The sequence below is a fragment of the Tigriopus californicus genome, chromosome 6 (genome assembly GCF_007210705.1).
Source record: "Tigriopus californicus strain San Diego chromosome 6, Tcal_SD_v2.1, whole genome shotgun sequence".
Taxonomy (NCBI): Eukaryota; Metazoa; Arthropoda; class Copepoda; order Harpacticoida; family Harpacticidae; genus Tigriopus; species Tigriopus californicus.
In genome coordinates this window covers 10,388,176-10,403,321 of record NC_081445.1, presented here as the reverse complement: position 1 = coordinate 10,403,321, position 15,146 = coordinate 10,388,176, and the positions used below count along the sequence as shown (strand labels likewise).

General features: G+C 39.3%; 3 protein-coding genes across 3 annotated transcripts in view; 2 read left to right on the top strand and 1 right to left on the bottom strand.

Annotated features, from left to right (window-relative positions):
• Positions 1-7,520: 7,520 nt before the first annotated feature.
• On the top strand, positions 7,521-8,825 carry LOC131882126 (1-acyl-sn-glycerol-3-phosphate acyltransferase alpha-like). The gene has a single exon (XM_059229180.1). It carries the CDS (start codon positions 7,664-7,666, stop codon positions 8,507-8,509), a length of 846 nt encoding a protein of 281 aa, XP_059085163.1. The 5' UTR covers positions 7,521-7,663; the 3' UTR covers positions 8,510-8,825.
• On the bottom strand, positions 8,821-11,119 carry LOC131882125 (pre-mRNA-splicing factor RBM22-like). Its single transcript, XM_059229179.1, has 2 exons — positions 10,784-11,119; positions 8,821-9,855 (listed from the first exon to the last, which is right to left on the bottom strand). Exons 1-2 carry the CDS (start codon positions 11,009-11,011, stop codon positions 8,869-8,871), a joined length of 1,215 nt encoding a protein of 404 aa, XP_059085162.1. The 5' UTR covers positions 11,012-11,119; the 3' UTR covers positions 8,821-8,868.
• A 756-nt stretch (positions 11,120-11,875) lies between these two features.
• LOC131882697 (CTD nuclear envelope phosphatase 1-like) overlaps positions 11,876-15,146 on the top strand; it is a 4,080-nt gene continuing 809 nt past the window's right edge. The window contains exons 1-5 of the mRNA XM_059229934.1: positions 11,876-12,264; positions 12,832-12,898; positions 12,975-13,171; positions 14,618-14,846; positions 14,920-15,112. Coding sequence (XP_059085917.1) covers positions 11,995-12,264; positions 12,832-12,898; positions 12,975-13,171; positions 14,618-14,846; positions 14,920-15,059 — 903 coding nt within the window. The 5' untranslated portion in view covers positions 11,876-11,994 and the 3' untranslated portion in view covers positions 15,060-15,112. The remainder of the gene's footprint in view (positions 12,265-12,831; positions 12,899-12,974; positions 13,172-14,617; positions 14,847-14,919; positions 15,113-15,146) is intronic.

Sequence of the window (15,146 nt, the reverse complement as noted above, 5' to 3'; positions counted from 1 at the left end):
CTAAGAAGCGGTGAAATAGATGATTTCATAATTTATATTCAAGAGCTAACTAAATGTGCTCCCAACTTACATGGGGCAAGTTTTTGAAAATTTTATTTTTTATAATGATCTTAAATTTATAAAACAATAAAATCAAAATTGTTTCCCATGATTTTCTGAGGGAGAAAAATGCCAAGATGTGCTTGGGAATTTCCATCAAAACTTTAAAGGGTATGGTTTCATGTTGAATTGGTGTCCGCACTAAGCCTGGCGTCAATATGCAGTAGTGGGATCGCACTGGTGAGTGAATCATGTGAATACAAGCAGACCATATACCATTTTGGTCAAGATAGTTATCAAACTTGGCTTTCAAGGTAACAATGGTAAATCTATGTCGCTAAAATTCGAATATTTCTATTGTCTAAATGGTAACAAAATGCTTTGACTTTAGAAGAGATTTGCTATGCTACTTTGATAAGATTAGAATTAAATCAAATTTAGATTAACGACTAAGTATTCATACTTCCCTTTTTGCAAAAGAATAATCCCCACTAATAGCTACAGGAACCAAGCCAAACAGAAAAACGTAAATTGTATGTATGTTATGAATAGGCATATTGCTGAAAACTACAGGGCGGAAAGTAATTCAAAGCCACCTGTCTTGTCTTTTGATGATTTTAGGCACATCCAGCCAAGTGTTTAATTCCAAGGGATGATATACCAAAGATGATCTCATTTCTGCCTGACGGATAATTTGACTACCTGAAAATGACTCAAGGGAAAAGTTTGTGTCCTAAAATGCCCAGTGAGTGCAGTCTTAAGGCTAGAGCCAAGGTTATGAACATGATGAAAGGCCAGTAAGAGTTTAATCAAGGTAGGTGAGCCCAATTCGGCGTCAATCCTTGGACCACTCAAAAGCAGAGAATTAGGTACAAAGAATGGATAATAACTGAAGGGCACACCAAACCGGGTTCATACATAAATCTGGCGAGTTGTTTGTCAAGACATTTTGATTGGGCACCAAAAGTGGCCCTTCAATTCTTTCCACCCGAAACATGACACTTGACAATTATGTATTCTGGCTTTATATATTCTTCGTAAAACTTTCCTCAATTGCTGGGGTCTGTGACGAGCCTTGCAATTCTGTGTCTGGGAGGCTGGTGTCTGAGGATGGTTTGAGGTTGGGAATCCAGCCACTCGTGGTTTCATGTTGAACTGGTGTCCGCACTAAGCCTGGCGTCAATATGGACACTCTTGGGGAGCCGAGAGTGGCCAGGTTGTCTGAGGAGGTGCGAATCGGGCCAGGGGGGAAACCCAGCAGCTCAAAGTGCCCGCGGCGGGCAGTAATGGGATCGCGCCGGTGAGTGGATCATGCGTGGCTGCCCGACCAAAACAAGCAAACCAGATACCCTTTTGGTCAGATTAAGTTGGCTTTTCATGCAATGATCAGTTAGATGTTACATGGTATGTCGTGTACATCTCGTTATCTGTTGGAAGTTAAAGGAAGTTGCAATCTTGTGGAAGAACTGTTTTAAGCGCCATCTGTGCGTTTTGAACAACATAGACAGACAGTTGGGAGAGAAAATAACGCAGCTTACTTCACATGGCTTTGCAAAAATATTGGACCTCCTTCAGTTTTCAAATTTTTCAAAAGTTACTTCAATGCGCATTGACGTAATATATTAAAATGATTAGTGTTTGCTAATAAACTAGAGGTTGTCATTACCCAGAAACATACTATCCTTTGAAATCAATAATTTTGTTGACCAGCACTCATAAAAGAAGATATGTCAGGCTTTTAAAGTAATAATCATTTAGATGTACACAGTGGTATGTTACCCTTTAAAGTTTTGACAGAAATGCCCAAACTCGCCTTGGCATTTTTCTATGTCAGAAAGTCATAGGGAACAACTTCTATTTTAGTGCTTCATAGTATTCTAGCTCACATAAAAAAGTTACATCCCGAAAAACACTATCAAAATATCAGTTTCAAAAACCTATTCAATGAAAATTGGGAGTACACTTACGAGTACTTACCTCTTGATTATAAATCATGACATCATCTATTACATCACTACTTACTTACAGCACATGGAATTTACTAGTTCAAATTTCATCGTTTTTAGTCCCAAAATGCGCTGGTTGTATCTTGAATCAGTTGCCCAAAGAATTTGTATCGATTTTCAATATTACAAAAATGAAAGATTATGTTGCTTTTTCTTGCAGAGTCCCACAATAGTTCAAAATGCTATATAATAACACTTAAACCACACTAAAAGTGTAATCGTAGAAATGATGTTTTACAATCATCATGAGTCTACTTAGTTACGCATTCACTTGAATTTTGAAGACAACACATGCAACAGATCATCTTTTATATTTTGTTGCTTTTGCAGACTTTGTGGAAACTGATTAAAAATAGCCTCTTTCAGAGTCCATTGATTATAGTGAAATTTTCAGTGACTGCCCACCTAGGTGTCTTTAGAATGGTTCAAAAACAATTTTCATAATCTTCTTTTTTGAGGGTTTTTAAAATGGTTGTATAACGTTTTGAATGAATTTGAAATTATACAAGAAGAAGAAAAGTAATCTTTTGTTTTGTGATATCGAAAATAAATGGCAATTTTTTGAGAAATGTAATTCAGATTTGACCGGGCATTTTGGGGTTAAAAACGATGAAATTTGGACCATTCAATCCCATGTAACTAATTAGTGGTATAATAGATGATGTCATGATTTATAATCAAGAGGTAAGTAAGTGTGCCCCTAATTTTCATTCAATAGGTTTTTGAAAATTGTATTCTTTTACAATTTTTTTAGGCATGTAGGTTTTTTATGTGGGCTAGAATGCTATGAAGCAATAAAATAAAAGTTGTTCCCTTGACTTCCTGGGGTAGAAAAATGTCAAGAAGTATTTGGGAATTTCTCTGGAAACTTGGATGGGCTTTTTGAACACCGTGTATAGTGAAGGTTGCAACACCCAATTTGATATTTTGTGACACAAGTACACCAAAATAAAAGTGCAAAGAAAATAGTCCATTTAGTACAGGCTCTTTTCAACACAACTGGCCTTTTAACTTCAGTGAGTTATTGATAGTTGAGAAATTCATTGGGTAAAGTATTGTAAAATTGATTATTTAGTAACACTGTTTGGGCTCAATTGAAAATTGATCATAAAAACTCAGTGGTGTACAGAGTCTCAAATTTCACACTTACTATTGATCAAAAACTATAACAATTTATAATATCTGTGAATCAAGCATTTTCATTTTCTTAATTATTGGGCCGTTTTTTTTGAATATTTGGTCTTTTTTAAAGAAAATATTATTTCTATATTTCACCAGAAGCAGTTGAATATTTTCAGTGTCCTTATTGATGAGAGTTCTGATTTAGCAGTTAATAGTAATGCCGCCACACAAATAACTGAATTGATTTTTTCCAAGGAATCTAGTCCAACTTCTTAACCCATACTCTTTATCATCAAACTTGATGTATGAGTTGTTCAAACAATAAACAACCTTTATTGAATTTTTGTTGCAGCCTATCACCACCCTATTGAACCATCAATAGGAGCAATGGGATCAAATGTTTATCAAAATTGAATGAAGGGTACCAGAAATCTTGGAAAGTAAAAGCACTAGCCAAATCCCAAGTAATGAGTTATTATCAATCATAAGGATTGCCTTAGTTTGTTGTGAGAATATCAGGGTGATACTTTGAGGCTAGCTAATGGTTTCCCAGCATGCCATTACTACTGTAATATCATTGGAAAGAAAACAACTCTAGTAACATCCTTCCGAGGGTATCTATTTGATGGTATCAATAATCCAGTTCCTTTTGGATTTTTTATGTTGCTGAATGTCTCATTCAAATTCACCACGATTTCTTGCTTGAAAACTTGTTCAGGATAGAGCTTGCAAAGTTGGAAAACAGCACTGTTAACGCATTAATGTCAATTGTTGTCTAGTGTTGTTAATTCTATTTCTTTACAACGACGCAAGAACAAGCAGAGGGTTAACTAAGGTTGTCTTTCCTTTTTTTGCCGCGAGATGTCTCATTATGAAACAAGCAGTTCCTATTGGTCTTCTCTTGATAACTGAACAAACTTCAAAGCAATCTTAACAAAACTTACCACTTTTCATATTTTCCTATAATGTATCGTGAATGGGGATAGGCCAAAAGCTGTCCTCACTCGTAACAACATTGAAGGTGTTTGTGGTTTAAAATCTTGTGATATTTGTTGCGCGTTTTTGTTCACATTTCCTCAATCAATACCGTTGGATTAAAAGATCTGACTTGAAGCGAAGTTTCTTTGGCTTGAGCTTGTCACAGCAAATTGCCCAACTCTCCATATTTCTATGACTTAGGGCACAAGCTTTTAACAAGGAACTTTAATAAGCTTAATTAATAACTGGTTTTCATCATGGCTTACGGTGTCATTGTTGTAACCTCATTTTCCTACGACATCCCCCCTTCTTCGGCTGTAATTGGATTAATAATAGAACTGGAAGGGAAATATGTCTCAATTTCATGAACTAAAATGGTAAGAAACTGTGTTCAGTATTGTTGTCCATTCCTTAATGTTACTTGGTTGCGGGGCTTTCACAGTGAAAGCCTCCAGATAAAGTAGCATTTAGTTATATTACACAGGAAGTATTTCAGAAACGGCTAAATATTTGGGAATGCTTCCAAGCAATCAAGTGAAACCTTTCAAAGATTATCATTTCGTACAGGGTTTCGAAAAAGCGCAAAAATATGACTTAAAGCAAAAATTCAGTAAGGATTCATTTTTCAAAACGCAAAATCGATCATACAACGTACTCTAATCTGTGATGCCTTGACCAATGATATCATTTAGTGAACTAGAAAACAAATTTTTATACTTTGCATATTATAATATGTCATGCGCGGTGAGAAAGACCGCAAAGTGCAAGCACCTGATAGCCCAACTAAGAAAGTTAGAACTTCATGTCAGTTCAATTCTCTTGCACCAATCATTGGAATATGGACGAGGATGCCTAGTTGTAGAATTTACGTTTTGTAATGGTGTCAAAGTCTTCCGTTCTGCATCTAGTGACAATTGGCTGTCATTGGAATGACTGCTTAATGTTAATTTCAGCTCAATTGAAGGGTTTCCTCAAGGTGGACAAATCGAGAGAGCACCACTCATCGTACCAACAGAGATTCATTGTTGAGGAAACAATTGGGAACCATGTTCTCTAAATGGTGTTGATCGTTTCATTTTATTAAATTAATTCATATCGATGTTGCAGGAGGAAAACCAATCAACATTCAGAATGTTGTGGTGTGCTCAAAACATTTCAAGCCTGAAGATTTTGAATCTGAGTCCAATTATGCCGAGAGTCCACTTACGAAGAGAATCCACAAGCCCCATGCAATCCCTAGAAAGTTGCCTGGGTGTGGATACCTCTCCAAGCCAAGCACTACACCAAGATCATCAAAGAGTTTGTCGGAAAATAGGCTAGCCAAGAGCAACCAAGACATCTGGAATCTGAATAACAATCTCATGTTAGTAGACGAGGTACCTTCCTTGGACGACTTGAAAGGCAAGTTAGACTCCACTTGCATTTCTTCAAAGATATACGTCCAAGATCTCGAGGAATCCTTTGAGTTCATTTACTTGATTCACACAGCGTCAGTTGAGGTACGCTTTTTGACATGGCATAAAAGACTAAAGCCTCGGAAGTCTGTGTTTTACCCTCGATTTACTTACTAATTAAATTACTCACTCTGAATGATTGCAATCCTTTCTCTCACTTTCAGGAGCATCAACAATTGCATTTAGTCTGGTGATCGATACGGAACTTAACTTCCAAAATATTTGAAGGAGATGCCATCATTCAACCATCTGTTGTTAGGCAGATCACCATTATGCCACAAATTAAATCTTGTTCAGAAGTCCTCAACATTCTCTCCTACTTAAAGTCTCGAAGTGAATGTGGTCAACGAATTGGCAGTCTTAAGTGGCATTGTCCCAAGGTGGGTTGACAAGCAATAACTGTTAAACCCTAATTCATGTATATTCTTTACCAAATCTAGATGTCAAGCAGGAAATACAGTCAACGTCAAAAGTCTTCAGCCCCCAACAAAGTATTATGATTTGCCTTCGCAACTCCAAAACAATTCAGTGAAACACTTGTCAAACCAAATATGTCTTTTAGGACTGTTAAGGAACAGCGTTTATGCAAACTTTCAGCGGGATAGTGAATAACATTAAAACCTTATAATCCAAAAAGTGAACTATACCATTGACAAAAATGTTCAGCCCCTTTAGTTTTTCTTAACACTCAGTATAATTTAAGGATGAATGCTAAAAGTCAAAGCCACGCTACAATCAGGGCATTTGGTGGCTAGGTAATTTGAACTAAAATTAAGTCTTAAATAAAAAAAAAGCTTTGCAGCTGTTTTTCCAATATCTAATCATACTTTTTGAATTTGTAAGGAGTATATGAATTACACTTTTGTTACTCACCTAAAAACTAAGATATATGTTTCTTTAAAAACTAAGTAACTCTTCTCATTTTCTGACGTCAAACGCATATTTAAAGTTAAAAAACTTACCTAACAATATTTAAAGTACCTTTGTCATGGAAGAAAAACCATCAATGTGAGAAATATTTCATTCATAAAATTTAGTAATTGGGTAAGATGTTCAGTTTTTTAGTATAAGCTCTTTTCAAGAGGAAATCCAAAACGACTCATGATTTTAAACAACAATACTCTTGCCATAAAGTTAACAATGTTGAATAAATGAATAAATTAAAACCCGAATATATAATGGTTATTCCAGTTTTTGAATGCTTTGCACCATCTGTATTCTGTTGGAGGGAGGCTTTGCTCCTTGCTTGCTCTCTAAGGTGAGATAAAAAGAGTTAATGTGTCTTAAAATGTTAATAATGCTGTCTTTCAAATATCATTTTGGTTAGGGCCCTAATTTTGGTATGTTAGAGGTATATGGCAAAGGTTTTAAGGACTTATTTTGCTTTTGGAACCATCACTGATCAATTTTTGAAGTAAAACATAGGTTTCAAGTAGAATTTCCTTTAGATTTGTAGCTTTAAAGTTTCTTATTTTTGGACGCTTTTGGACACTTTGGTCCACCCTTACTGTTGGACCCTTTTAGACAGGGGTGGACAAAAGTGTCCAAAATAAAATGCCTACCCTGTCTAGAAGACACAATTTACGCTCTCACTCTCCACTAGGGGCATTCTTGTTATTTTTGTGCTTTAACCTTGAGTCACATAAAAACACAAGTCCACCTTCATTTCATTCCACCGTCAACAATTAATCTATTATATTCATGGTCTAACCATTCTTAAATAGTTAGCACTAGAGAAAAACTAAAAAGCAGCGTAAGCCTGCAGGAGCTCGTTTGCTAGGACTTGGGGGTATCTAGGCAGTGGCGCCATCACACAACCCTGTTTGGTGTGTTACTTGGGTTATTTTGTGTTTCTCAATGATGATGGTTTTAAACCACAGTACTAGTCTTGTCAACATTGTTAGTTTCGGCATCACTGAAATGATTCCTTCACCCCCTCGTCAGCTTATGCGCCAACACCATAGACTCTCTCTATTCTCAAAACCGTTCACAAAACATATACAATGTCTAAAGACAGATATTTTAGCCACCATACACACCTAACCAGACAACATTAGTAAAACAATGTTGAAGAATATCAAATTGCAATGGTGGCTTGGTCCGGCAGTCTTGATCGGAGCACCCGTGATACTCTACGATTGCTCCAGTACCTTCCGATATTACACCCGAATCTCGCTGTATTACTTAAGTCTTAGTACCGTGTCTTCCGTCCTCATTCCTATTGTCGCTTTCCGGCCTCGTGATGTTCACAACATGGTAATAGGGGCCCGAATTATGCGTTGGATTAGTTCCAAACTTCTAGGCCTGCGCTATCATATTCAACCTAATCCGCACTTGGCTCGAGACCAAACCTACATGATCGTGGTCAACCATCAGCATTCTATTGACGTCTTGGGTCTCTTCGAAATGTGGCCCGTCATGGGTAAATGTACCACTTTGGCCAAACGGAGCTTACTCTATTTTTCGGGACCATTTGGCCTTATGGCCTGGCTTAGCGGGACGACCTTCATCAACCGGGACGACAAAGTGGAAGCTAGAAACATCCTGGCGGACACAGTTCTCAAATCAAAAGAATCCAACATAAAAGTACTAGTGTTTCCAGAGGGAACCAGAAACCACACTCCGGGTCAACGGGATTTATTGGCCTTTCGCCGAGGAGCCTTTGCCGCAGCCATTCAAGCCCAAGTACCGATACTTCCTGTTGTTATATCTCACTACGAATCCCTGGATACGAGGCACAGAATCTTGGAACCGGCTGATATCAAGATTCACGTTTTAGAGCCGTTTGAAACAGAGGGTTTGGATTCGAGCGCCATCGATCAACTGTGTCAGAAAACCAGGGATGCCATGTTAACAAAACTAAGAACACCTTTACACTACGATGGAAACTCAGGATTGAATCCGGTTTGAGGATTGAAATAGGACTAGAGCTGGGGCGAGTTCGGCATAAGACTTGATTCAGGCAGAGGACTCCTATCTTTGATTGTACTCAAGTTGAACAAAAAGACTCAAATAGCAAAAACCCAGCCCCAGCACACTAGTCCTACTTCGATCCTCAAACCGTATTCAATCCCGTTTTTCCATCGTAGTGTCAAGGCGCCCTAAGAGAAAGCTGACCCAGTTAACAAAATCTAACTTTGTGATTTACTGATGTTCAATTAGTGTCAGCTATTTATGAATTGTAGTCGTAATCAATACATGTTATCGTTTCCACGGAAAAATGCAATGCCAGACGAATGTATTCTCATTCATAGGATTGAAGATTTACACTATTGTTGGGAAGGATGGGTAGATCCCAATCTGGAGGGATCTTGCGAAGGGTAATGAATGGCGCCCGGGCCCATTCCTGGTACCACGGCGCCTGCTGGTGGTCTGGGGAACATGTAGGGGATAATACCAAGCACCGCTGGCGCTTGAGTTCCAGATGTGGAAGGCGCCAAGCCGAAGAAATTGTTCTGCAACTCCTCAGGGGGTGGGGGTAACGCCCCAGGCAGGCCAGGCACCGGGACCATTGGACCGGATCCTCCTGGCTGGCCTTCAATAGCCCCCTGTTTACCCTGGGATCTTCCCCATCGAATGGTGATCTTCTTGCCTTTGATTACCAACTTGTTGAAGGTCTCTTTGGCGGCCGTTTCGGCATCAGACCTCTTTGTGTATTGGACGAATGCGCAACCTTGCTTTTGGACCACTGTAATGTTGCGTACCTCGCCAAATTGGTAGAAGTTGTTCTTGATGTCGAATTCATTGATAGTTTCGTCCAGTCCACCCACGTACAGCGTGGTGATATGCGGATCTTCAGGCGGATCCAAAGTAGGCAGATTCGATACCCGCTTCATGATCTTGTCTGCCACCGGATCATTAACACCATAGTAGCGATCCCGTATGTTTTGGTCGGACAGAGGATCATCCGGATCTGAAGGGCGTTCGTGCCGATAGGGACACTCTTCGCCTCGTTTACACTCGCCTTTGACCCAGAACGAGCAAATGTGGGGCCTATTTCGCTTGTAATAAGGGGTGGTTCGCGCCAATTTGGTCAGCATCTCGTGCTTTTGAGTGGAAATCTTGCCCACCCCGCCGCCCAAAGCCGATACGGTGCCATCGGTCTTGGCCAATTGGGCATCCATTTGTTGGAGATAGTACTCCCGATTAACGTCGGATGTGGGCAACTCGTCCTTGATCTTGAGCACTTCATCTCGCACTTGCACCGGTAATCCATATTCCAAGTCCAAAAGGCAGGTCTGGCAGATATTTTTGATCTGGAACAACAACAGATTAAAAAAAATGGTACTATCAGCTTAGGCTCTTGTGAAAACGTTTGTTTCTGGACAACTATGGTTCCAACAAGTGTGGGGTCACAGAAAAGAAATCTTTTTTACAATTTATTTCTCTTTAGAGGTACATTCGCAGATTTCCTTACATTTAATTAGCAAAATAATTCGTCAGGACATTTAAACTTTTGAAGCAACAAGAAATGAAATTATTTGCTCCATTCTATCATTTGAGTCATATTCCATGTCAAATTTAAAGTGAACATTTCATCAAATCAGGATGCTAAAAGGATAAGTGAACATGAATAGCATGCGATAAAGAGTTTGTGGCTGCCTTTGCAGCTTAGGACTCTGGTTTTGTAATGTGAACACAGATGATCATTTTTTCGTAGAAATACCTTTTCTACAGATTCCAAACTGTGGCATGGTGTTATTTTCTTTTCAAACGTTTACTATATTATCTTATACCTTTTCCATCATGAGATTAACTCGCAGCTCATGTGTACTTGCTTCCCTTGGCATTCTAATGTTTAGAAATACCCATAACTCTGCCACCGTTTCTTTTGAATCAAGTAATGGCTTTGGAGTAGACGTGTACGGGCACTAAGAACAATTAAAAAATATATTCATCATCATCATTTATCAATAGTATCATAAGGGGCCAATGTCAATGAAGCGGAACAATCCACATCTTGGACACATAGGCTGATTCAAATTCCATTGTGTATTATAATTTAATCGTTATAAGTATTAAGACAAATCTGAAATATGCCGAACATACGAAATTTTTGACCTGTTTTAGAGTGTAACACAGAAAATGCACATTCTGATCCGTTTCGAACAAAAACAAAATAGCCAGGAGTTAGGTGACTTTGATAAGAGACTAGAACCTCATAAACCCATCAAGCATACATACCTTGGCGCACGTTTGGCAGACTTCAGTTTTCTTGAACCGCATTTTGGCCCCGGGATTCCACCGGAAAACAGTGAAAGGCCGGGTACAGATCTTGCATTCCTTGCCATAGCGCTCCTTGACCATCCTCAGATAGGGATTCTCGCCCAAGCACGTTTGACATAATATGGGAAATTCGGAATCCTCCCAATTCTGCCGATTATACGTGTTCGTATTCTTAGATGTAGCCATGATTCTCCCCAATTTTCAGACAATCTCAATGCTATCACAACGTTCAGCGATGCTCTTAAGTCTTGAGGCACAGTTGATCTGCTTCTTGATGTTGCCAAACTTTCAGCTGTTGAGATCGGAGACGGCTGAGGCCGAAAGGGCTGGAAACATGATGGTTTTACATGGATATTTTGAGTATTGAGTTTTGAGTTTTAAGTATGTGGAAACATTTTCATCTTCTAACATGGTCTAAGAGAGTGAAATTTTCGTTCAGTGTTAGAAGAAATCCATTCGTCTTTTGCAAAAATTGAGTGTAGAATGTATTTTGAAGAGAGGAGAGGAATTTAAAAAGTGTAAATATCGATTGAAATCCTAAGTAATGCATGCGATAAGGCTTGGAGTGAATCTCTAATATTTCAAGCGAGTTCATTTTCGACCAAAAGCCATGTCAAAAGTGTTTTCTTAATGTGTTTGATCCATCAACAACATCCGACTCGTTGTCGTTGTCGTTGAAATAGGGCCGTCGAGTTTTAGGACCGACTTTTTTAGTGATTCCAAACCGGCTGAACATAGCATCATCATGAACTTTTCGCATATCCTCGCCACTGCCAACTTCATAAGGGAGAGATTCAATGGTTCATTTTTAAATTGGGGACCACCGCTTTAAGTCCGAAATATCCGTTAAAATTACCTTTTGGAATCATCACTTTCTCTCGACCCTGAAAGTCCTAAACTCTTCAGGCGCATCTTTAGCTTTGCCATCAATTCACCATTTGAGCCAGTTTGAGCTGGCTTTGGCCTAAATTACCTCACGAAACCTGTCCTTGTCCATAATCAGGCCGTTATATGGCCTAATCCACGTCCAAATCTGACCCAAAATTCAGGGATTTTGTGCAGTAGATGTGATGTGAGTGTGTACGTTTGTGGCGAGTGTTGAACAGGACTCCAATAGTGACTTTCCAGGAGCGAGCTAGCTAGCCATGTGCCCGTGACTGCCCCGCCTTATGCCCGTGAGCCCCGCCCCTCCTGCCTCCTCTTCTTTTTCTTCTTCTTCTTCCTCCACTTCTTGTGGCTCAATCGCCCTCTCCGTGGGCGTCAAGTCGTCCTCGGGGCGGCATTGGGGCGGTCCCAGTTGGTTGAGGTGGATTGGCGGGTTCATCTGGACTTGGATCAAGATGTTGCGGAGTTTGGAGACCTCGGTCAGGGCCGTCATGGTCATCGCGGCCAAAGTTTGGTCATTCCTGTGCTACATTATCAAGAAACAAACACGCACCGTAAGACACTAAAACACGTTTGAAGAAGGCATCATTGGAAATGATAGAAATGTCTGTGGTGACTTAGCACAAGTCAAGCCGTTAAATGGAATCAAAGCTATGCGTGCTTAGATAGATAAATATATATATATTTATGTATGTATCATACAGCCAATTCAGCTGATTGTTTTCCCTTCGTTCCGCAAGGAAAATAGAAAATAGTCCGGCTTTACAGCACTTTACAACGCTTTTTGTTCTCCTTACTGAGCCTGTGTGTCCACTTATAAAGTAGTCCCTGGTCCAAGCACGGATATTCATGGTTAGAGGTATAAACCATGACATAAATCGTGATTAAGAGTGTTTCATATAAAAAAAAAAAATGTATTACCAGTTTCTGTTGGAACAAAAGACAAACCAACATTATTGATATTCATTTCATAAGTTTATAGCAGCGTTAGAACCTAACCTTTTCAATTCATTCGACAGCCCGAGAAATTGAAGGGTCCTGGTGGAATTTTATCAATGTGATGTCTCCCCTCTGCCCTCTAGTTCATAAGTTCAATTCACTTATCCTCTTTCCATTCACAGATTATCCAACACAAGACGATCAAATACAATATATATCCCCTATCACCCATCTCAGAGCACAGATTGAGTAAGGCTTCAAAGGCTGGTTCTTGTCCAACTTATCCCATGACATCTAATCATACCATGTCCCCTATTCTCGGTAGATTTGCGTCAAGTGAAACGTAAAGTTCTGGTCTTGGACCTGGACGAGACCCTCATACATTCCCATCATGATGGGGTGTTGCGACAGACGGTCAAGCCGGGTACTCCAGCCGATTTTATCCTCAAAGTCACGATCGATCGCCATCCAGTGCGATTCTTCGTTCACAAAAGGCCACATGTGGATTTCTTCCTCGAAGTGGTAAGTCTCATGAGATATGGAGCCACCTTTGTGAAGAATGAACCCACGGGGATAAATTGACGTTTTCACGAAGAAATATTCCCGAAAACTTCGAACTTCGTTTTTTGCGTTCTTTCGTCAAGTTTAAAACCAAACTCAAACTCAGACAATAAAAAACCAACTCTCAACCAAAGGTTGAGAAATGACAGCCTTGTGCGAAAAAAATAAGAATTTGATTTAAGATAAGCACTCCTTTTGGTGATCACTAACAAAAGGATTCTGAAGTACAAGAATTCCCTTTTTATGTTTTATGACATGGTCTTCTTGTGAAATGGGTAGTTTTTGGAATTGTTTTTTAAAACATACCGCAACTCAAAGAGCATACAGTGTACTGATCAGAAATTCTTAAAGATCGTTTGTCTAAATAATGTATTTTTTGTCAGGCTCGACGTTGATTTAAAATCGTGATAGCATGATGGCTATAATTTCTATCGTTGTGGGCATGTCTATTTTATACAAGTAGTTGGGAGCACATGTGGTTGCTAATACCACGACTTACATAGCATACTCAGAATCACAGGTTAAGATAAGATGTCACAAAAAAACAAAAATGGTGCAGGACTTGTTAGCAAGGCCAGTATTTGTATTGCATATTTTAAGGTAAGAAAAATGGTAATTTGAAGCCAGTAATGGGAAAACTTTTTTTCTAATCATTTCCTTGCCGTCTTGAAAATTTAGGATCAAAAGAAGTTTTGAAATATCTCCCACAATGACAAATAATGAAATATATTTCTTCAATAAATTCAGAGTTGCTTCATTATAGGATTTTTCTTTATCTAATCGATGACATGAAGCAAAGGAAGACCTGTTTGGTTGCCCAATAACAAAAAATGCCAAAAGCGTTTCATACGAATACCACAGCAATGACTTGACACTCTTGAGAGTTCAAAAAGGGGTTACATTTTTCGTCTTGTTTCTGCTTTTTCGGTATTAGATGCTCCAGATTGATCATGATCCGATAAATTAATGAAGATAAACATAATGAAAGTAAAAACGTATAGATTTGAATGTGTCGCCAAAAAGAATACGAGCCAACTGATTGTTCAGCACTTTGAATGGGCTTCTAAAGCTGATCCCAAACAGCAATATTTTTTTTTTTAAGTTTGTCAAACCTAGTCATCGTTCTTCAGTATTTGCTCGCAAACTTCTCTGAATGATCAATTTAGTGCGAAAAAAAATGTAGCATTTTGGCGTCGAGGAGACACCTGCTTGGTCTAAACTTTTTGCACTTCAAAAGTTGAGCTTAAACCCTGTGGAGAGCAAAAACCTATCTCTCTCAAATTTCTTGTTGACGTCAACCCGCAATGGTTTTACTCGGCTTATGTATCATTCAAATTTTGCGCCAAGAAAAAAACATTGATCTCTATCCCAAGAATATCTCAATCATATTCCACGTCTCCCTGGCAGGTCTCACAATGGTATGAGCTCGTGGTATTCACGGCCAGTATGGAAATTTATGGCACGGCCGTGGCTGACAAGTTGGATAGCAACCGAGGCATCCTTCGTCGACGCTATTACCGCCAGCATTGTACACTCGATTACGGGTCCTACACCAAGGACTTGTCTGCAATTAACGCCGACCTCGCATCCATATTCATTCTGGATAACTCGCCGGGAGCGTATCGATCCTACCCAGGTAATAAGCATTCGACTCCAGAATGCGGTCCTGATGATCAAATCATGATCCTTTCTGTGCTTGATCTTTGTAGACAACGCAATTCCCATCAAATCCTGGTTCAACGATCCGTCTGACACGGCGTTGCTGAATCTTCTGCCCGTGCTGGACGCCCTCCGTTTTGTGTCCGATGTGCGCTCAGTGTTGTGTCGGAATCGTCAGGCCATCAATTGAAATGAAAACCCTGTGAACTCTCTTGTACACACCACCAACAACAACAACAACAANTTTTCGTTTATTAGCAAAAACGATTAAACCCAC